General features: G+C 49.9%; 1 protein-coding gene across 2 annotated transcripts in view; it reads left to right on the plus strand.

Annotated features, from left to right (window-relative positions):
* LOC143793286 (uncharacterized) overlaps positions 1-23,397 on the plus strand; it is a 105,226-nt gene that overhangs the window by 30,403 nt on the left and 51,426 nt on the right. The window contains exon 3 of one of the 2 annotated variants that reach the window (XM_077280134.1): positions 22,703-22,744. The exons of the other annotated variant lie outside the window; for it this stretch is intronic. Within the exon in view, the coding sequence (XP_077136249.1) occupies positions 22,703-22,744 (42 nt within the window). The remainder of the gene's footprint in view (positions 1-22,702; positions 22,745-23,397) is intronic. 2 annotated transcript variants of the gene reach the window in all.

Genomic DNA, 23,397 nt, shown 5'->3' on the forward strand with positions numbered 1-23,397 from the left:
TGACGTTACTGGAACCCGGTTACTAAGCAGGAGGTACCCGTGCCTGAAAGCACTACCAAGGACCACCTGACGTTGGTGGAACTCGGATACTCAGAGGGAGGCACCTAAGCCAAAGGCTCTGCCCGGAACCAGCTGACGGTACTGGAACCAGGATGGGGAGCAGAAGGTACAAGAGCAAAAGACACTGCCGAGAACCAGCTGACGGTACTGGAACCCGGATGGGTAGCCGAAGGTCCAAGAGCCAATGGAACTACCGAGGACCAGCTGACGTTACTGGAACCCGGTTACTAAGCAGGAGGTACCCGTGCCTGAAAGCACTACCAAGGACCACCTGACGTTGGTGGAACTCGGATACCCAGAGGGAGGCACCTAAGCCAAAGGCTCTGCCCGGAACCAGCTGACGGTACTGGAACCAGGATGGGGACCTATTCAAGCTTGTCTTCCTAGAGCCTCAACTGGCGGTGTTAGAGCCCAGGGTCAGCAGAAGGAGGAGCAGGGGGAGGGGAGTGTAGGCCGAAGCCTGCACTGGCGGCAGCTTTGGGTCTGTTGTGCCTGCGTGGCGGTCGCAGGACACGTTGCCGGCTACACAGCAGGGGAACAGCTGGCGGTGCTGAACCCCACTGACACTTTGGCTGGTGTTTTTCTCTGTGCAGCTAGCAGTACCGGGCCCCAACTGGCGGTGTTGGAGCCCGGGCTCTGCAGGGGGAGCAGAGTGTAGGCCGAAGCCTAATTGAACCAATTTTAAAGTAAACCTTTAACCCCCCCTCAGGGGTTACAAACTAGAAGAGCCACAGCTTATGCAGCAGTAGTGCCGCACAAGTCAAAGGTTGCTCTTTTAATTTTTCTCCTTGCACACGCCAAATGAAACACGTATAACATTTAGCCCTTTATACAGTCAAACTGTGTTGGAGGCGCGAGTTCCCTTCGTAATGAGACGCAGCACAGATGTCAAGAATCCCACCTTGGTGCTGGGTGCAGCCTCCTGAGCGTTATTTGCTGTACAGGAGTCTGCGCTGTCGTGTTATCCCCTGGCCTAGCGCTGTTAGCGCAGCCCATCTTCTGACATCATGTAATGTCGGCCTGTGCGGTTCGCGATGACCATGAATCCCAGCCCCGCAGTGTCTTAACATTGTTAAAACACTGCGGGTCTGGGATTCATTGCCTGGCGCAGCACATATGTTCGCCTCTCACACTCGGGTCCTTACACCCGCTTCAGACTGTGCGGCGTCAGCTGATCCCTTATCGCATGCCACGGCCATGAAGCCGCACAGTCCGAAGAAGGCGGAAGGAGATGAGGGACAGGCGAAGAAATGCACCGTTCATGCCCATCAATCACACCCTCGCAGTCCAAATAAATAAGACACCGAGGGGCGTTGTGTGGGGCAAGGCGGCCGCAGAGGCGCAGGCAGCCAAACAATGATGCCAGAAGACGGGCAGCGCTACCAAGGAGCTTGTTGTGTGTCAATACAAAGGAAAATCACACCTGAGGGACGTTTTAATGGTCGCAGAGGACTCATTTTAGACGTGTTCAGTTCCCCATGGGCAAGGAGAATAAGTTTCTGAGCCACCTTGCACACATGCAGCATTACTGTCGTACAAGGTGGCTGTAAAACGTAGAAACACCTGGGGGAGGGGGGACAGGTTTCCTTCAATTTCAGTTCTTGTGTCTGCGTGGCTTTTGCAGGACACGATGCCGGCTACACAGCAGGGGAACAGCTGGCGGTGCTGGACCCCACTGACACATTGGCTGGTGTTTTTCTCTGTGCAGCTAGCAGTACCGGGCCCCAACTGGCGGTGTTAGAGCCCAGGGTCAGCAGGAGGAGGAGATGGAGCAGAGTGTAGGCCGAAGCCTGCACTGGCGGCAGCTTTGGGTCTGTTGTGCCTGCGTGGCGGTCGCAGGACACATTGCCGGCTGCACAGCAGGGGAACAGCTGGCGGTGCTGAACCCCACTGACACATTGGCTGGTGTTTTTCTCTGTGCAGCTAGCAGTACCGGGCCCCAACTGGCGGTGTTGGAGCCCAGGGTCAGCAGGAGGAGGAGAGGGAGCAGAGTGTAGGCCGAAGCCTGCACTGGAGCAAGTTGAAAGGGAAACTTTAACCCCCCCCAGGCGTTTGTAGCTGAAAGAGCCATCGTGTACAGCACTAATGCTGGAAAAGGTAAACTTAGCTCTTTTAATTATGGTCCTTGCACATGCTGAACCTAACACTTATGAAAAGTGTCCCCTCCTACCGTGATACCGTCCGGTAGGTGGAACTTTCCTTTGTGATGTGACGCAGCACAGCCGTCATTTTTACCCCCTTGGCGCCGTGCGCCGCCTCCTCAGCGTTGTTTGAATCAGTCCCGGAGCCTGCGCTGTTAGGTTAGCCCTTGGCCATGCACACATTTTGCGCTGCCCGTCTTCTGACATCATTTGGTGTCAGGCTGGCTGCGCCTGTGCGGCCGCGCTGGCCGAGATCCCGCCTCGTACTGTCTTCTGATTTAATCCCACTGGGGGCCTGAGATCCGTGGCCATGCGCAGTGCATATCCTCGCCTCTCACTCCCCTCCCTACGGCTTCTTCAGACTGTGCGGTGTCACGGCCGTGGCATGCTATTAGGGACCAGCTGACACCGCACAGTTTGAAGAAGCCGTAGGGAGATGAGTGAGAGGTGGAGGTTCAGATATGCACTGCGCATGTCCATGGATCTCAGGCCCCCAGTGGGATGAAATCAGAAGACAGTACGAGGCGGGATCTCGGCCAGCGCGGCCGCACAGGCGCAGCCAGCCTGACACCAAATGATGTCAGAAGACGGGCAGCGCAAAATGTGTGCATGGCCAAGGGCTAACCTAACAGCGCAGGCTCCGGGACTGATTCAAACAACGCTGAGGAGGCGGCGCACGGCGCCAAGGGGGTAAGAATGACGGCTGTGCTGCGTCACATCACAAAGGAAAGTTCCACCTACCGGACGGTATCACGGTAGGAGGGGACACTTTTCATAAGTGTTAGGTTCAGCATGTGCAAGGAGCACCACGAAAAGAGGCACTTTTTCCCTTTGCATCATTACTGCTGCACAAGGTGGCTCCTTCAGTAACAAACGCCTGGGGGGGGGGGACAGGTTCCCTTAAATTTAACTTGTTGTGCCTGCGTGGCGGTCGCAGTACACGTTGCCGTATACACAGCAGGGGAACAGCTGACGTTACTGAACCCCACTAACACATTGGCGAGGTGTTTGGCTCTGTGCGGACAGCACTTCTGGACGGCAACTAGCGGTGTTGGAGCCCAGGGACAGGTGGAGGAGGAGGAGGTGGAGAAGGTAGGAGGGATTGCCACACACACAGCAGGGGAACAGCTGACGTTACTGAACCCCAATAACAGAGGAGGGACTGTTGACTGTGCGTACAGCACTACCAGGCAACAACTAGCGGTGTTGGAGCCCAGGGACAGGTGGAGGAGGAGGAGGTGGAGGAGGTAGGAGGGATTGCCACACACACAGCAGGGGAACAGCTGACGTTACTGAACCCCAATAACAGAGGAGGGACTGTCGGGACTGCGCGTACAGCACTACCAGGCAACAACTAGCGGTGTTGGAGCCCAGGGACAGGTGGAGGAGGAGGAGGTGGAGGAGATAGGAGGGATTGCCACACACACAGCAGGGGAACAGCTGACGTTACTGAACCCCAATAACAGAGGAGGGACTGTCGGGACTGCGCGTACAGCACTACCAGGCAACAACTAGCGGTGTTGGAGCCCAGGGACAGGTGGAGGAGGAGGAGGAGGTGGAGGAGGTAGGAGGGATTGCCACACACACAGCAGGGGAACAGCTGACGTTACTGAACCCCAATAACAGAGGAGGGACTGTTGACTGTGCGTACAGCACTACCAGGCAACAACTAGCGGTGTTGGAGCCCAGGGACAGGAGGAGAAGCAGAGGAACACAATGTAGGCCGAAGCCTGATTGGAGAAAGTCGAAAGGGAACCTTTAACCCCCCCCCCCAAGGCATTTGTAGCTGAAAGAGCCAGCTTGTGCAGCAAAAAAGATGCAAAAGGAAAAGGTGGCTCTTTTCATGATGCTCCTTGCAAACACAGAACTAAACACTTATAAAATGTGTCCCCTGATACCGTGTGACCGTCCCGGAGGTGGGACTTTCCTTCGTAATATGACGCAGCACAGCCGTCATTCCTACCCCCTTGGCGCCGTGCCCCGGCTCCTCAGCGTTGTTTGATTCCGTCCCGGAGCCTGCACTGTTATGTTATCCCTTGGCCAGGCACACTTAGCGCTGCCCATCTTCTGACATCATTTGGTGTCAGGCTGGCTGCGCCTGTGCGGCCGCGCTGGCCGAGAGCCCGCCTCACAGTGTCGTCTAATGTAATCCCACCGCTGGCCTGGGATCCGTGGCCATGCGCAGTGCATATCCTCGCCTCTCACTCCCCTCCCTACGGCTTCTTAAGACTGTGCGGTGTCACGGCCGTGGCATGCTATTAGGGACCAGCTGACACCGCACAGTCTGAAGAAGCCGTAGGGAGATGAGTGAGAGGTGGAGGTTCAGATATGCACTGCGCATGTCCATGGATCTCAGGCCCCCAGTGGGATGAAATCAGAAGACACTGCGAGGCGGGCTCTCGGCCAGCGCGGCCGCACAGGCGCAGCCATCCTGACACCAAATGATGTCAGAAGACGGGCAGCGCTAAGTGTGCCTGGCCAAGGGATAACATAACAGCGCAGGCTCCGGGACGGAATCAAACAACGCTGAGGAGCCGGGGCACGGCGCCAAGGGGGTAGGAATGACGGCTGTGCTGCGTCATATTACGAAGGAAAGTCCCACCTCCGGGACGGTTTTACGGTATCAGTGGACACATTTTATAAGTGTTAAGTTCTGCGTGTGCAAGGAGCTAAACAAAAATAGCTACCTTTTCCTTGTGCAGCATTACTGCTGTACAAGGTGGCTCTTTCAGTAACAAACGCCTTGGGGGGGGGGGGACAGGTTCCCTTACATTTCAGTTGTTGTGTCAGCGTGGCGGTCGCAGGACACATTGCCGGCTACACAGCTGGGGATCAGCTGACGTTACTGAAACCCAATAACACAGGGTCGTATGTTTTGACTGTGCAGACGGCACTTCTGAGCCTCAACTGGCGGTGTTGGAGCCCAGGAATTTAAGTTCAGGTGGTAGAAAGATGAACACAACAGGAGACCTGGATACTGTAGACAGTCACCTAATTATTTAATCAGGAAGAGGAGTGGCAAATTCCTGCGAGATCCAGGCCTTGTTCATTTTCAGGAAAGTAAGCCGGTCAACGTTATCGGAGGATAGTCGCATGCGGCGGTCAGTTAGTACACCACCTGCAGCACTAAAGACACGTTCCGATAATACACTGGCCGCAGGGCAAGACAGCACCTCCAATGCATACTGGCTTAGCTCTGGCCATGTATCCAGCTTTGAGACCCAAAACTTGAAAGGGGAAGAGCCGTCTGGGAGTACAGCAAGAGGGCAAGACATGTAGTCTGTCACCATCTGACGGAACCGTTGCCTCCTGCTGACTGGAGCCGTCTGTGATGGTGTAGACTTTTGTGGCGGGCACAGAAAACTGTGCCACAGTTGGGCCATACTGCTCTTGCCTTGGGCAGAGGCATTGCTTCTGCTCCCTCTTTGTGCAGAGCCTCCACCACTGCCTGGACGCACTGAGCTGCTTTGGAATGCACTAGCAGCACTTCTCTCACTTGGAATGGAGAAGATGATGGAATTCACCAGTGTGTCTTGGTACTCCCGCATTTTTCGCTCCCGGTTTAACGGTGTGATGAGGCTTTCTACGTTGTCCCGGTAGCGAGGATCGAGGAGGGTGAACACCCAATAATCAGACATGTTGAGAATGTGGGCGATGCGGCGGTCGTTTCTCAGGCACTGCAGCATGTAATCCACCATGTGCTGCAGACTGCCAACTGCCCAAGAAACGCTGTCCCCTGCTGGAGGCGTGATCTCTGCCCGCTCATCATCACCCCACCCTCGCTGTACACACTGAGTACTGGACAATTCGGTAACTCCCTCCTCTGGACGGATGTCTTCCTCCTCCATTGACTCCTCCTCATCCTCCTCACAAACTGTCCCCTGCCTACGCGTTTGTGAGGAACCACGTGGCGCTGACTGTCCAGAAGATGATGGAAATGCTGAATCCTCATCCTCCACCTCTTCCACAACATCATCCCTTAGCGCTTGCAGTGATTTTTCAAGCAGGCAGATAAGGGGGACAGTCATGCTGACTAGTGCATCATCTGCACTCGCCATCCGCGTGGAATAATCAAAGGGACGCAAAACCTGGCAGACGTCATTCATAGTGGCCCACTCTGTGGTTGTGAAGTCTGTACGGCGCTGACTGCGACTTCTTTGCGCCTGAAGCAGCTGGTACTCCATTACTGCTTGCTGCTGCTCACACAACCGCTCCAACATATGTAACGTGGAATTCCACCTGGTAGGTAGGTCACATATGATGCGATGTTCCGGCAGGTGATGTCGGCGCTGCAGAGCCGCAATGCGCGCTTTTGCCGTGCTGGAACGCCGCAAGTGAGCACACTCTAGGCGGACCTTGTGCAGCAGTGCATCAAGATCCGGATAGTCCCTCAGAAAACTCTGCACGACCAAATTGAGCACATGTGCCAGACATGGGATGTGAGTGAGGTTGCCGAGGCCCAGAGCTGCCACCAGATTTCGGCCATTATCACACACTACCATGCCTGGCTGGAGATTCGCTGGCACAAACCACACATCGCTCTCCTGCTTGATGGCATTCCAGAGCTCCTGCGCTGTGTGGCTTCGATTCCCCAAAGAAATTAATTTCAAGACGGCCTGTTGACGTTTGGCCACGGCTGTGCTCATGTCGGTCGTAACAGGTACACGTTCATCACGGGTCCATGTGGAGGTGGACTGTGACGGCTCCTGCAGCGATGATTCTGAGGAACTGGTGTAGGAGGAGGAGTCAATGCGTACAGAATGGATTCCTGCAATCCTTGAAGTGGGCAGGACACGTCCTGCGCCACTCGCACGGTCTGTACCCGGCTCAACGACATTAACCCAATGGGCAGTGAGGGAAAGGTATCACCCCTGTCCATGGTGACTGGTCCACGCATCGGTGGTGAGGTGGACCTTGCTACTGACGGCGTTCAGTAGCGCGTGTTTTATGTGTCCCTCCACATGCTTGTGCAGGGCAGGGACGGCTTGCCTGCTGAAGTAAAAGCGGCTGGGCACATTGTACTGGGGGACTGCCAATGACATCAAGTCACGGAAGCTGTCAGTCTCCACCAGCCTGAATGACAGCATTTCCAGTGACAGAAGTTTGGCAATGCCTGCAGTCAGAGCCTGTGCTCGTGGGTGGTTTGACGAGAAAGGCCGCCTTTTCTCCCATGCCTGTACTACCGATGGCTGTAGACTGGGCTGGGAGTGTGTGGATGACTGGGAAAGTGGTGCTGCGGGTGGAATTACAGCGGGTCTCTGGACAACAGGGCCAGAGGTTCTTCCACGGCGATCCTGGGAGGAAGCCGAACCAGCTGCGTGTGAGCTGGAGGAAGAGGCAACACGAGCTGAAGAGGTGGTAGCTGCCGCTGTTGGTTGGCCTAGCTCTTCAGTGTGTTTTTCTAACAACGCCGCGTGCCTGTTGCGCACATGTTTCCACATGTTGGAGGTATTGAGGCTGCTGACATTTCGACCTCTTTTGACTTTCTGATGACACACCTTGCATTTGACATAGCAAATGTCATCTGCAACTGTGTCAAAAAAGGCCCAGGCACTGCAAGTCTTGGGAGCGCCCTTTTTGGCTTTTGGAAGAGACATGCTCCTAACGGGTGCCAAAGCGGAGGCTGCAGGATCCGCAGTCTTCCCCCTCCCTCTCCCTCTTTGGGCCGTACGGGGAATCTCTTCCTCAGAGCTGCTCCCACCACCTTCCTGTCCCTCACGCCAAGATGGGTCAAGGACCTCATCATCTACACTACCCTCTGCCCCCAACTGCTCCTCCTGGGTAGTCTCAGCAGCAGAGCACGCACCAGTAAGTGGCACCTGAGTGTCATCATCAGCGGATGCGGCCTGCGATGTGGTGACCGGAGCCACTGGGCCACCCGCCTCTTCAGAGGAAGAGAGAAAAAGCTGTTGGGCATCACTGCACCCTGCCTCTTCTTCCATTTCTCCAATGCTGCTTGGCTGGCCCCCTGTTTCCAAGCCAAGAGATTCAGAGAACAGAAGTAGAGACGGCTCCTGTCCTGGGCTATCTGTCTGCCTGGGCAATTTGGCAGGTGGTGAAGAGACAGATGGCTGCTCTCCAGTGCTCTGTGTCTGAGAGGATGTGGCACTAATTGAAGTTGATGCATTAGCTGCCATCCATCCGACAACGGCTTCTATTTGGTCTTCACGCAGCAGCGGTGTACGGCGCTCTGCGACAAAGCTGCGCATGAATGACTGTTCCCTTGTGAAAGTGGGTGCCGATGAGTCACTGGTGCCCGCAGCGGGCACAGAATCCCCACGTCCCCTCCCTGCTCCGCGCCCACGCCCACGTGCCTTACTCACTGCCTTCTTCATCTCGGGTGACTGATAAAGATAAGCAGAAAAGTACTAACGGCTTTGTGTGCTTATTCCTGAACAACTCCTCCTAACAGGTATAAGAAACACTAATTTTCTAAAGTGTGGACTAGACTTTAATATGAGCTAATGTGGCCTACAGAAATGTAAAGTGGTGTAACTGGTGTGTTTGGTGAACTTTATTATTTATTTCTTTTTTGGGGGCTGAACTGACAACAGATAGAGCTGCAGTCACACGGAGACCGTGCAGACAGCCGTAAACGGCGCTGCAAGGCCCAAAAACCCTCCTCTACGTTATCCTATGTAGTGTTTTTCCACAAATTAGCTGGAGACGGGTGGAAAGACACTAATAGGAATTTTTTGAAAAAATGTGCAGCAGCCTGCACTACTTAAGACAAAATGAAAATTGATTTGGCGGTATGACGCAGTGAACAACCCTGAGCTGGAGACAACCAGGCTATGGCTGCTCACAGACTACAGGGCGAGCTGCAGTCACACGGAGACCGTGCAGACAGCCGTAAACGGCGCTGCAAGGCCCAAAAACCCTCCTCTACGTTATCCTATGTAGTGTTTTTCCACAAATTAGCTGGAGACGGGTGGAAAGACACTAATAGGAATTTTTTGAAAAAATGTGCAGCAGCCTGCACTACTTAAAACAAAATGAAAATTGATTTGGCGGTATGACGCAGTGAACAACCCTGAGCTGGAGACAACCAGGCTATGGCTGCTCACAGACTACAAGGCGAGCTGCAGTCACACGGAGACCGTGCAGACAGCCGTAAACGGCGCTGCAAGGCCCAAAAACCCTCCTCTACGTTATCCTATGTAGTGTTTTTCCACAAATTAGCTGGAGACGGGTGGAAAGACACTAATAGGATTTTTTGTTAAAACTTAGCAGCAGACTACACTACTTGGAAAAAAAAAAAAAAAAGAACAGTATGAGGCAATGAACCACCCTCCCTGAACTGAATAAAACCAGCTATGGATGGCCTATGTGGCTGCACTCAGACTAGAGAGTGGGCTGCACTCACACACACACACACACAGACCTTGCAGATCGCTGTGAAAACAGCGCTACAAGGCAAAAGCAAGGTGAATAGTAGGTGAACACAGCGGTTGCTAAATTAGCCTTTGGAAAGCACAAAGAAGCAAATCGCTATCTCTAAACTGTCCCTCAGTCAGCAAACAGCGTCCTGTCACTAACTGAATTCACAGCAGAGTGATCGCAAAATGGCGCCAGCGACTTTTAAACTGCATCATGACATCATTTCAGCAGCCAATCACAGCCATGCCAGTAGTTTCATGCCCTCCATGCTGAACAGGATGTGCCCACACTTGAAATCATTCTCATTGGCTGAATTTGTGCATTTTGAATCTGGGAACTTCCGAATCCGGTATCCGATACGCGGCAAGTATCGGAATCCCGGTATCGGAATTCCGATACCGCAAGTATCGGCCGATACCCGATACTTGCGGTATCGGAATGCTCAACACTACTCCTGAGTACTTGGTCACCCGGTCTTAATGGAGTTGCTAGAGCATTCTGGTTGAAAGTTCGCTCTTGTCTTTCTCTGGTTTGCTGGAGGCTTCTTTCCACACTCTCTTGCACTTGGCGATACTGCTTTTGCCGTACGACATCCCAATTGGAGTCTTGAACTTCTGCGTCTGGTTTCAGAATTCCCATTTCTAGATCGATTGGCAATTGGCCGGGTCTTGCACGCATAAGATAAGCTGGGGTGCAGTTGGTAGAGCTCACCGGGACATGATTATACAGATCCACCAAGTCAGGCAATTTCTCTGGCCATTGATTCCTTTCCGTTTCAGGTAAAGTCTTTAGTAGGTCTATCACAATATGGTTCATCTTCTCACATAAGCCGTTTGTTTGCGGATGATAGGCCGTCGTCCGGATCTTTTTGCAACCATACATATTACAGAATTCTCTGAAGATCTCTGATTCAAAAGCTGTACCCTGGTCAGTGAGAACCTGTTCCGGATATCCATGGGGTCTACAAAAGTACGTTTGGAACGCTTTGGCTGCTGTTTTTGCAGTAAGATCTTTTACAGGTACTACTACCAAGAAGCGCGAATAATGGTCCACGATGGTCAAGGCATAGAAGTAACCGGACCGGCTCGGTGTCAACTTCACGTGGTCCATGGCTACCAGTTCAAGTGGTTGTTTGGTGATTATGGGCTGCAGTGGTGCCCTTTGGCTCTTTTGATCGTTCCTTCTGAGGTTGCACGGGCCACAGTTTCTACACCACTGTTCGATTGATTTTCTCATCCCGACCCAATAAAATCTTTCTCTCAGAAGTACTTCTAGCTTTTTCCAACCAAAGTGACCAGCACCATTGTGGTAAGCTTTGAGGACCATCCTCACATCTTGTTTAGGCACGATAATCTGCCAAACCAATTCATGTGTTTTCGGATTGGTGTATCTTCTACAGAGTTTCCCTTGATACAGGAACATTTTGCCTCTCTCTTTCCAGAGTTGATACGTCTCTTCTGGGGCATCCTTATAGGGATATGCACTTTGCTCAGTCAATAGTTCCTTCACTAGCTTCACAGCCGGATTGCTATCTTGAGTGTCAGCCCATCTATGGTGTGCTAACGGATTAAAATTCACTTCTTGTTGTTTCTGATAGGTATTTGACTGATGATGTTTTACCTTGGGCTGATGAAAGGCTGGTAGTTCAATTTTTTCAAGCTCCCCCGTTTCTTCTTCTACATCTCTCAAGTGTGGCATCCGGGATAGGGCATCGGCATTTCCATTCTTGCGACCTGCTCGATACTTGATCACGAAGTTGTAATTAGATAACCGGGCTATCCATCGCTGTTCTAACGCACCTAATTTAGCCGTGTCTAGATGGGTCAACGGATTGTTGTCAGTATAGACAATAAATTCTGCACCGGTCAAATAGTGTTTGAAACGTTCAGTCACAGCCCAAACTACTGCCAGTAGCTCCAATTTGAAGGAGCTATAATTTTCTGAATTTCTTTCAGTAGGCCGGAGTTTTCTACTTGCAAAGGCGATGACTTTCTCCCGACCTTCCTGCTTTTGTGACAGCACCGCTCCCAATCCCACATTACTGGCATCGGTGTAGAGGATGAAAGGTTGATGGTAATCCGGGTACGCCAGAACTTCTTCTCCGGTTAGTGCCTTCTTTAGTTGTTCAAAGGAGTCTTCTCTTTCGTCGTTCCACTGAAAAGGAGGGTTTCGGTTTGAAGGTTTCTTCGTCTGCCCTATCAAAGTATCTTGCAAGGGCGCTGCCAATTTGGTAAATCCTTTTATAAATCTACGATAGTAACCCACTAATCCCAAGAATTGCCTCACTTCTTTTGCGTTGGTAGGTCTTGGCCAATCCCTTATGGCAGTTATTTTATCGGGATCCGGTGCTACTCCCTCCGAACTCACGATGTGCCCTAAGTATTGTACCTTTGGCTTGAGAAGGTGACATTTGGATAGTTTGATTTTCATACCATACTTGGATAAGGCTTCGAACACTTCTGCCAAGTCTGTTAAGTGCTGTTCGTAAGTCTTTGAGTAGACGATCACATCATCTAGGTACAGGAGGACGGTCTCGAAGTTCTTGTGTCCGAGGCAACATTCCATCAGTCGCTGGAAAGTACCGGATGCATTGCAGAGTCCGAACGGCATGCCATTAAATTCGCTTAGACCCATTGGTGTGGTGAATGCCGTTTTTTCTTTATCTCTCTCAGCCACAGGGACTTGCCAATACCCGCTTGTTAAGTCTAAGGTGCAAAAATAATTAGCAGATTTCAAAGCAGTCAAGGACTCTTCTATCCTAGGCAAGGGATAGGCGTCTTTATGGGTGATGTTATTAATCCGCCGGTAGTCTACGCACATTCTCATGGTTCCGTCCTATTTTTTGACAATCACCAGAGGGGCCGCCCAAGGGCTACAACTATCTCTTATTACCCCGGCCTGTTTCATCTCTCTCAGCATGTCCTTCGCGCATTGATAGTGAGCGGGCGGTATGGGTCTATATCTTTCTTTTATCGGGGGATGGTCACCGGTGGGGATTGTATGTTCCACCCCTTCTATCCGTTCGAAGTCCAATGGGTGTTTACTGAAGACCTGTTTATATTCCGTCACTAATCTATACACCCCTTGTCTTTGATGGGTAGGTGTTGAATCTACACCCACGTCTAGCTGTTGGCACCAATCCTCCGATTCTTCATCTGAGCCGTTATTTTCCACCTGACAGGTCGATTCTAAGGGCTCAACGGTTGTGATGGCATTGTTGTCAACAGTATATAACTTTGCCACTGTAGCGTACCTTGGCAAAGTGACCTCTTCCTCTCCACAGTTCAAAAGTCGTACCGGCACCCGTCCCCGGTGTACCTCGACCACCCCTCGTGCCGTGAGTATAGTGGGCCTGCTGTCGGTGTACGCTGGTTCTATTAAGGCTTGATAGTCTCGTCCTTTAGTACCAATGGCCGCTCTACACCATACCAGCATTTCTGTTTTTGGTGGGATTACAATAGACGTAGGATCACTCACCCTCACACTGCCGATTTCTCCACCTGCAACTTCTATCTGTTGCCTTAACATTAATACTTTTATTTCCCTCTGGAGAACTCTCTGCTGGCAGGATCGGGCAGTTTCAGCAATTTGTTGTAAGACAGAAATAACTTCGGAAAAGCAGTTCTCTAACACATTCATTCTTATCAATACAGTTGGTTCACAGTTCTGTCGGTCAACATCAACGACAATTATACCCTGTTTCTTCAATTCTGCTTTACCAATCTTTATGGTCATCTCCCTGAATCCTAGTTTCGGTACCAACTTACCATTACTGGCCCATATATCTAGTTCAACATCAGAGGGTCCTTTATCAATATCTACCTCAGCCCAGTACCTCTTATAAAGGATATATGGTATAGATGAAATCTGGGAACCTGTATCGAGCAAAGCGTTGAGTGGAATTCCGTCCAGCACGATAGGGATGATGGGTCGTCCTCCGATGTACCTGTCGTGCCAGGGTGTTGGGCCGTGAAAATTCATTCCTGCGAAGCGCCCGCATTCCCAGGGGATTTCCGTTTAAATCACAATTTCGTGCAAAGTGGCCTGGCTGCTGGCAACGGCGGCAAATGGGCTGTCCATCCGGATGGTAGCGGTCACGGGGTCGTCCTCTCCATGTCGGGTATCTCCGGGACCTCATCCATGGAACATCCTCTCTACGGTTTACCAACTCCATCTTGGGTTCTCTCATCTCCTGCATGGTTTTAGCCATTGAAGCAACAACATCAGTTAAAGAGTCAAGCTTTTGCTGAAGGGCTTCATTAGTAATGGGCCCCAGGGACTTAGCACTGGCACCGGACGTAGCTGATGTCACTGGCATTCCCCGTTGCTGAAGTGCATCTGCCATGGGTTGTGTGAGATCCTGATCCCGAGGTGCCTCTGCCAGCTGGAGACGTATAGCGCTCTCCATTAATTGGGCAAATGTCAATTCAGGGTTCTTAAAAACAAGCATACTCACATGCCCCCGGTGAGAAGGGGTGTAGAGTCCCTCACTAAATTGATCTCTTAGCAGTTTATCGGCTCCTGTGTTAAAAATGGGTTCAGCCAGTGTAAGTGATTTAAGGGCTTCCTGCAGGTTTAAGGCAAAATCTCTCACGCCCTCATTAGCTTTTTGTTTGCAATTAAAGAATCATACTTTAGCTTTGCTGCTGGCAGTGGTTTCAAATGTAGCTTTTAATCCAGCAAATATGCGTTCAACAGTACCTTTTAGATCAGTTGCCCATGCCGTGACTTCTCGCTTAGCATGGCCACTTAACTGCATCATCAGGAGACTAACACGCTGAGCTTCACCCACGGGGAACATATCAAAATGAGCCAGCATCTTTTCCCTGAAACCGTCAAGGGTATTAGGTTCACCTTCATACATTGGAAGCCACGGGCCACCCGGGGTAAATGGCATCAACACCGGCATGATGGGCGCCACTCCTGCGCTGCCAGGCTCTCTATCGACGCTGTCTTTCAGCTGCATTAGCGTCGCCGGGTGCTGCGGCGTCTCCGTGCTGTGACATACTGTACCCCCTTAGTTAATCCAGACCCCTCCGGTCCCAGCTTCTGTCTAGATAATGTAGATTCGTTCCTCTGTGCAGCAGGATGACAATGACGCGCCCCCTGCTGCCTCTAACTGCCGCACGCTCTGTGATGGTGGATTTTGAAGTTTTTCAGTTAGACTGGGGCTTGGGTAATGACGTAGCTCGATTAACAGTTTTGTGCCTAATGGTTATCACGATCACATCAGGGGATGGCGGCCATTTTTACCCCATTATAACCAATGGAGAAAAGTCACTTTCAATAGTTTTCACTGGGGAACGGGTTTTTCTTTAACAAAGTCAATTTCCAAGATTTTTCATCCAAATTTTCACAGTTTCAGACTCCAATTACAGCACACAATACCCGGTGTACGGGCTGGCCCAATCCTGTTCGTGACGCCAGTTATGACGCCCGAGAGACCGAGGTACCCAGCACCAGATCAATGAGGTCCGTCTCTTGAGGGGGATGTCACTAGTGGCTTGACCCGGTGCTGTGGCCTCAGGCGATGCACAATGTAAGGGATATCATGAAGGAACAGACACTTACTTGATCAGCAGCAGGTCCTCTCAGCTGTGATGACCCCGATCCTGGATCGATGGCTATTGTCCAAATGAAAGACTGAGGCGCTGAAACGTTTAACCAGTTTACTTTAACAAAAAAAGGGATTTGCAACCAATACTGTCACAGGAGTCTGTTTAAAAACTCTGAATTACTTTGACCCTGTCAGGATTTCCACCTCTTATTATGCGCAGTTTCTGTATGGTCCTGCTGCTGTATGTGACCCGGCTGCCGACCCAATCTGTCTCTTCTGTGCTCTGGTCCGACGGACAACCCGAGTCCTTTTTTTGTCGGCTTACCCCCTCTGGGAGTACCGCTGAACTCTGTGTCTGTTGCTGCGTCTTACCCTAGTGAAGCTGATATCACCTCACTTCCTTCCGGTTGCTGTATTATGTATAATGAATATAGCCACGGATCCGGTATCCATCTCTGCGCCTATTCTGGGTAGAGGTTATTGCTACCCAGTTCTCACAATGTCCTTTTTCTCTATTCCTCTTTTCCTACTATGGATATTACGGGCCTATAATCCGTCATAGGGCTGTTAGGAGTTCAGTTATACGACCTCTCACTTTCAGATCCTCAACCCAACTGCCAGTCCTTTTCTCAGACCAGAATAGATCAAGGGGAGTCTCTGGAGCTCCCCCTTCTGGCCGGAGATGTGTTGTGAATTCTGTTCTCGAACTCCCTCCTGTGGTCATGAATGGTACTTCGGCGAGTTCTGTCCATGGACTCCCTCTGGTGGCTGTGAGTGGAGCTGCTGGTTCTGAGATTCCTTCCTCAGCTGACCTCGTTTAGTCCTAGGCTGGCTGCCCTATTTAACTCCACTCAGATCGTTACTTTATGCCAGCTGTCAATGTCCTAGTATTGGTCCAGATCTCTCTTGGATCTTTCTGATGACCTGTCTACTCCAGGAGAAGCTAAGTCCCTGCTAGTTTATTTGTTGATCTTGTTTTCTTGTCCAGCTTGCTATCATGATATTGCCTTGCTAGCTGGAAGCTCTGGGATGCAGAGTGGCACCTCCGCACTGTGAGTCAGTGCGGGGGTCTTTTTGCACACTCTGCGTGGCTTTTTGTAGTTTCTTGTGCTGACCGCAAAGATACCTTTTCTATCCTCAGTCTGTTTAGTGAAGTCTGGCCTCCTTTGCTGAAACCTGTTTCATTCCTGTGTTTGTGACTTCCATCTTAACTCACAGTCAATATTTGTGGGGGGCTGCCTTTTCCTTTGGGGAATTTCTCTGAGGCAAGGTAGGCTTAATTTTCTATCTTTAGGGGTAGTTAGCTCTTAGGCTGTGAAGAGGCGTCTAGGCAGAGTTAGGTACGCTCCACGGCTATTTCTAGTGTGTGTGTGTGATAGGATAAGGGCTTGCGGTCAGCAGAGCTCCCACTTCCCAGAGCTTGTCCTGTGTGATAGTTTAACCATCAGGTCATTTCGGGTGCTCCTAACCACCAGGTCCATAACAGTACAGCTGGCCCGTAAAGTGTTAATGCATCTCAATAGAGGGATAAGAGAAGTTCTGAGACCATTTTTTTTTCTCTGCAGTGTGTTTTGTCTTTCTTTTCCCCTTAATCTCTGGGTCGTTCAGGACACAGGTGTAGATATGGACATTCAAGGTCTGTCCTCTTGTATGGATCAACTCACTGCAAGGGTACAAAGCATTCAAGATTATGTAGTTCAGAATCCGATGTTAGAGCCTAGAAATCCAATTCCTGATTTGTTTTCTGGGGATAGATCTAAGTTCCTGAATTTCAAAAATAATTGTAGACTGTTTTTTGCTTTGAAACCCCGCTCCTCTGGTGACCCCATTCAGCAAGTAAAAATCATTATTTCTTTGTTACGTGGTCACCCTCAAGACTGGGCATTTTCCCTTGCGCCAGGAGATCCTGCATTGCGTAATGTAGATGCGTTTTTTCTGGCGCTTGGATTGCTTTATGATGAACCGAATTCAGTGGATCAGGCAGAGAAAATCTTGCTGGCTTTGTGTCAGGGTCAGGATGAAGCGGAGGTATATTGTCAGAAGTTTAGAAAGTGGTCTGTGCTTACTCAGTGGAATGAGTGTGCCCTGGCGGCAATTTTCAGAAAGGGTCTTTCTGAAGCCCTTAAGGATGTTATGGTGGGATTTCCCACGCCTGCTGGTCTGAATGAGTCTATGTTTTTGGCCATTCAGATCGATCGACGTTTGCGTGAGCGCAAAGCTGTGCACCATTTGGCGGTATCTTCTGAGCAGAGGCCTGAGCCTATGCAATGTGATAGGACTTTAACCAGAGCTGAACGGCAAGAACACAGACGTCAGAATGGGCTGTGTTTTTACTGTGGTGACTCCACTCATGCTATCTCTGATTGTCCTAAGCGCACTAAGCGGTTCGCTAGGTCTGCCACCATTGGTACGGTACAGCCTAAATTTCTTTTGTCCGTTACTCTGATTTGCTCTTTGTCATCCTATTCTGTTATGGCATTTGTGGATTCAGGCGCTGCCCTGAATTTGATGGACTTGGAGTTTGCCAGGCGCTGTGGTTTTTTCTTAAAGCCCTTGCAGTATCCTATTCCATTGAGAGGAATTGATTCTACGCCTTTGGCCAAGAATAAGCCTCAGTACTGGACTCAATTGACCATGTGCATGGCTCCTGCACATCAGGAGGATATTTGCTTTTTGGTGTTGCATAATCTGCATGATGTGGTCGTTTTGGGTTTGCCATGGCTACAGGGCCATAATCCAGTATTGGATTGGAAATCAATGTCTGTGTCCAGTTGGGGTTGTCAAGGGGTACATGGTGATGTTCCATTGTTGTCAATTTCGTCTTCCACTCCTTCTGAAGTCCCTGAGTTTTTGTCGGATTACCGGGATGTATTTGATGAGCCCAAATCCAGTGCCCTACCTCCTCATAGGGATTGCGATTGTGCTATTAATTTGATTCCTGGTAGTAAGTTTCCTAAGGACCGACTGTTCAATTTGTCTGTGCCAGAACACGCCGCTATGCAGAGTTATATAAAGGAGTCCTTGGAGAAAGGGCATATTCGCCCGTCGTCGTCACCGTTGGGAGCAGGGTTCTTTTTTGTGGCCAAGAAGGATGGTTCTCTGAGACCTTGTATAGATTACCCCCTTCTCAATAAAATCACGGTCAAATTTCAGTACCCTTTGCCGCTACTGTCTGATTTGTTTGCTCAGATTAAGGGGGCTAGTTGGTTCACCAAGATAGATCTTCGAGGGGCGTATAATCTTGTGCGTATTAAACAGGGCGATGAATGGAAAACAGCATTTAATACGCCCGAGGGCCATTTTGAGTACCTGGTGGTGCCATTCGGGCTTTCTAATGCTCCATCTGTGTTTCAGTCCTTTATGCATGACATCTTCCGAAAGTACCTGGATAGATTCATGATTGTATATTTGGATGATATTTTGGTCTTTTCGGATGATTGGGAGTCTCATGTGAAGCAGGTTAGAATGGTGTTCCAGGTCCTTCGTGCTAATTCCTTGTTTGTGAAGGAGTCTAAATGTCTCTTTGGAGTTCAGAAGGTTTCATTTTTGGGCTTCATTTTTTCCCCTTCTACTATCGAGATGGACCCTGTTAAAGTTCAGGCCATTTATGATTGGACTCAGCCTACTTCTGTGAAGAGCCTTCAGAAATTCCTGGGCTTTGCTAATTTTTATCGTCGCTTCATCGCTAATTTTTCTAGTGTTGTTAAACCATTGACTGATTTGACCAAGAAAGGTGCAGATGTGGTCAATTGGTCCTCTGCGGCCGTTGAGGCTTTTCAGGAGTTGAAGCGTCGTTTTTCTTCTGCCCCTGTGTTGTGTCAGCCAGATGTTTCGCTCCCGTTTCAGGTCGAGGTTGATGCTTCCGAGATTGGAGCAGGGGCTGTTTTGTCTCAAAGAAGTTCTGATGGCTCAGTGATGAAACCATGTGCTTTCTTTTCTAGAAAGTTTTCGCCTGCTGAGCGCAATTATGATGTGGGCAATCGAGAGTTGTTGGCTATGAAGTGGGCATTTGAGGAGTGGCGACATTGGCTGGAAGGAGCCAAGCATCGCGTGGTGGTCTTGACGGATCACAAGAATCTGACTTATCTCGAGTCTGCCAAGCGGTTGAATCCTAGACAGGCTCGATGGTCGCTGTTTTTCTCCCGTTTCGATTTCGTGGTTTCATACCTTCCGGGTTCTAAGAATGTGAAGGCTGATGCCCTTTCAAGGAGTTTTGTGCCTGATTCTCCGGGAGTTCCTGAGCCAGCTGGTATTCTCAAAGAAGGGGTAATTTTGTCTGCCATCTCCCCTGATTTGCGGCGGGTGCTGCAGGAGTTTCAGGCTGATAGACCTGACCGTTGTCCAGCGGAGAAACTGTTTGTCCCTGATAGATGGACTAGTAGAGTTATCTCTGAGGTTCATTGTTCGGTGTTGGCTGGTCAACCCGGAATCTTTGGTACCAGAGATTTGGTGGCTAGATCCTTTTGGTGGCCTTCCTTGTCACGGGATGTGCGTTCTTTTGTGCAGTCTTGTGGGACTTGTGCTCGGGCTAAGCCCTGCTGTTCTCATGCCAGTGGGTTGCTTTTGCCCTTGCCGGTCCCGAAAAGGCCCTGGACGCATATTTCCATGGATTTTATTTCAGATCTCCCTGTCTCTCAAAGAATGTCGGTCATCTGGGTGGTTTGTCATCGCTTCTCTAAGATGGTCCATTTGGTACCCTTGCCTAAATTGCCTTCCTCCTCTGATTTGGTTCCATTGTTTTTCCAGCATGTGGTTTGTTTGCATGGCATTCCGGAGAACATCGTGTCGGACAGAGGTTCCCAGTTTGTTTCAAGGTTTTGGCGGTCCTTTTGTGCTAAGATGGGCATTGATTTGTCTTTTTCTTCAGCTTTCCATCCTCAGACAAATGGCCAAATTGAACGAACCAATCAGACTTTGGAAACATATCTGAGATGCTTTGTTTCTGCTGATCAGGATGATTGGGTGTCCTTCTCGCCTTTGGCTGAGTTCGCCCTTAATAATCGGGCCAGCTCGGCTACTTTGGTTTCGCCTTTTTTCTGTAATTCTGGTTTCCATCCTCGTTTTTCTTCAGGGCAGGTTGAGCCTTCGGACTGTCCTGGTGTAGATTCTGTGGTGGGCAGGTTGCAGCAAATTTGGACTCACGTAGTGGACAATTTGATATTGTCCCAGGAGAAGGCTCAACGTTTCGCTAACCGCCGTCGCTGTGTTGGTCCCCGACTTCGTGTTGGGGATTTGGTTTGGTTGTTGTCTCGTTATGTTCCTATGAAGGTTTCTTCTCCTAAGTTTAAGCCTCGTTTCATTGGTCCTTATAAGATTTCTGAAATTCTCAATCCTGTGTCATTTCGTTTGGCCCTTCCAGCTTCTTTTGCCATCCATAATGTGTTCCATAGGTCGTTGTTGCGGAGATATGTGGCGCCTATGGTTCCCTCCGTTGACCCTCCTGCCCCGGTGTTGGTTGAGGGGGAGTTGGAGTATGTGGTGGAGAAGATTTTAGATTCTCGTATTTCGAGACGGAAACTTCAGTACCTGGTCAAGTGGAAGGGTTATGGTCAGGAAGATAATTCCTGGGTTGTTGCCTCTGATGCTCATGCTGCCGATCTAGTTCGTGCCTTTCATTTGGCTCGTCCTGATCGGCCTGGGGGCTCTGTGAGGGTTCGGTGACCCCTCCTCAAGGGGGGGTTACTGTTGTGAATTCTGTTCTCGAACTCCCTCCTGTGGTCATGAATGGTACTTCGGCGAGTTCTGTCCATGGACTCCCTCTGGTGGCTGTGAGTGGAGCTGCTGGTTCTGAGATTCCTTCCTCAGCTGACCTCGTTTAGTCCTAGGCTGGCTGCCCTATTTAACTCCACTCAGATCGTTACTTTATGCCAGCTGTCAATGTCCTAGTATTGGTTCAGATCTTTCTTGGATCTTTCTGATGACCTGTCTACTCCAGCAGAAGCTAAGTCCCTGCTAGTTTATTTGTTGATCTTGTTTTCTTGTCCAGCTTGCTATCATGATATTGCCTTGCTAGCTGGAAGCTCTGGGATGCAGAGTGGCACCTCCGCACCGTGAGTCGGTGCGGGGGTCTTTTTGCACACTCTGGGTGGCTTTTTGTAGTTTCTTGTGCTGTCCACAAAGATACCTTTTCTATCCTCAGTCTGTTTAGTGAAGTCTGGCCTCCTTTGCTGAAACCTGTTTCATTCCTGTGTTTGTGACTTCCATCTTAACTCACAGTCAATATTTGTGGGGGGCTGCCTTTTCCTTTGGGGAATTTCTCTGAGGCAAGGTAGGCTTAATTTTCTATCTTTAGGGGTAGTTAGCTCTTAGGCTGTGAAGAGGCGTCTAGGCAGAGTTAGGTACGCTCCACGGCTATTTCTAGTGTGTGTGTGATAGGATTAGGGCTTGCGGTCAGCAGAGCTCCCACTTCCCAGAGCTTGTCCTGTGTGATAGTTTAACCATCAGGTCATTCCGGGTGCTCCTAACCACCAGGTCCATAACAGAGATGGTAGTGCAGTCTTGCTATTTTAATATTTGTATTTGGTGTCAATAACTATTTTTGTGGCAAATACCCCTAGGGGCGCCACAAGTACATCGCTCCTCAACCCCACCAGACACAGCTCCATCCTGCAGTACATCGTTCCTCAGCACCTTCAGACACCGCTCCATTCTACAGTACATCGCTCCTCAGCACCTTCAGACACCGCTCCATCCTACAGTACATTGCTAATCAACCCCACCAGACACAGCCCCATCCTACAGTACATCGCTCCTCAGTCCTTCAGAGTCCAGCACTCCTCTCCAGTGGGTAGGAAGAAGCGTCTTCAGCAGACATGCACACTATGCTGTTATGTGAGTGTGGCCGCAGATTTGGAGGTACAGTGCTGCTAAAGCCCTTGGCAACCAGCGGCTTTAAACAATTATTATCATAGTAACTGTTTATGGCCGCCCAGTCGTTAGGTGCCTGGTTACACATGGTGGTTTAAAAGATACACACTGATAAAGCACCTGTCAGCCAGGCCACCCTGGACAGAAGTCTGGAGGAGGAGGAGGACAGAGGGGTCTGGAGGAGGACAGAGGAGTAGGAAGGAAATGGATGAACAAGGATGCAGGAGGTCAGAAGAGTCTGGAGGGGAGGACAGTGGAAATCTGAAAGGGGAGGACAGAGGAGCATGGAGGGAGGAGGTCATAGGAGTTTGGAGGAGGAATACAGGGCTGTCTAGAGGAGAAACCATGTCTGGAGGAAGACAGACATATCTGGAGTAAGGTACAGAAACAGGTTTGGAGATGGACAGAGACAGAGGAGTTTGGAGAACACGAACAAATGTTAAGAAGATAAGAGTCCTAGGTCAAAGTGAGTCCTAAATTCTGGAGAAAAAAACTAACAATTTTACATCGTGAAAAGTTATGCTTACCTCTTAAATGGTTTCTCTTCTAAGGACAACCTACAATTGTTAGATAGGACCTTTGACTTTAGGATAAGTTTCATTTGAAGAAGAAAAGACAAAACCATAAGTCTATATTATGGATTTTACTACTTTGTCCTTGATAGCCCACAATCTTCCATTCTTATCTCTTTCCTTAGATTTTGTCGAAACGATCACCATCTCTACTGCTCAACCAGAGGGTAAGTCCTTACACTAGGACATCCTGGATTTGATCCCTTGAGGTTGTGTTTTGTGGTCTGCTTATCTCTCTGCTGAGCTACAGGAGACACCTTGTCTCTGGATGTGTGGTCTCTGCTTTACTGGCTAGTCTGCTTAGCTTAACACGAGTGTTTTCATTTGTTCACCTATCACCTTTTGAGTGCAGCTTTATATTCTGACTCCCTGCTGGCATTTCCTGCTGGTGATAGATGTTTTTGGATGTTCTTATATTCTACTGATGTTTGGTGCCAGTCTGTGAGCTTCCAGCTTTTCGCTTTGCTGTACCTTTTCTAAACTTTGCACCCATCTTTTGCTTACCTTTAGGAAGTTTCAGTATATTTGTTAACAGAACTTGATTTATTCTTTTGTTTGGTGTTTCGTCATTTACTCACTCTGGGATCTTTCTTTGTTCAGCACTAGGGATGAGCGCACATTCTCGTTGATACTCAGATATCACTTGAGTATCTGGGTGCTCGGATGTGCTTGGCCCTCGACGAGCATTGGCTGGGGCTTAGATTTGAATTTTAAACCTGCCAATCTCTGTAATGTCGTAGCCATCTTGGTATTGGCATTTCTGTTAGTGGTGGACCGCATTACCTCATCAGAGGTTATAAAAGGACACGCGCCCCCATGC

This window comes from Ranitomeya variabilis, chromosome 1, assembly GCF_051348905.1.
Source record: "Ranitomeya variabilis isolate aRanVar5 chromosome 1, aRanVar5.hap1, whole genome shotgun sequence".
NCBI lineage: Eukaryota > Metazoa > Chordata > Amphibia > Anura > Dendrobatidae > Ranitomeya > Ranitomeya variabilis.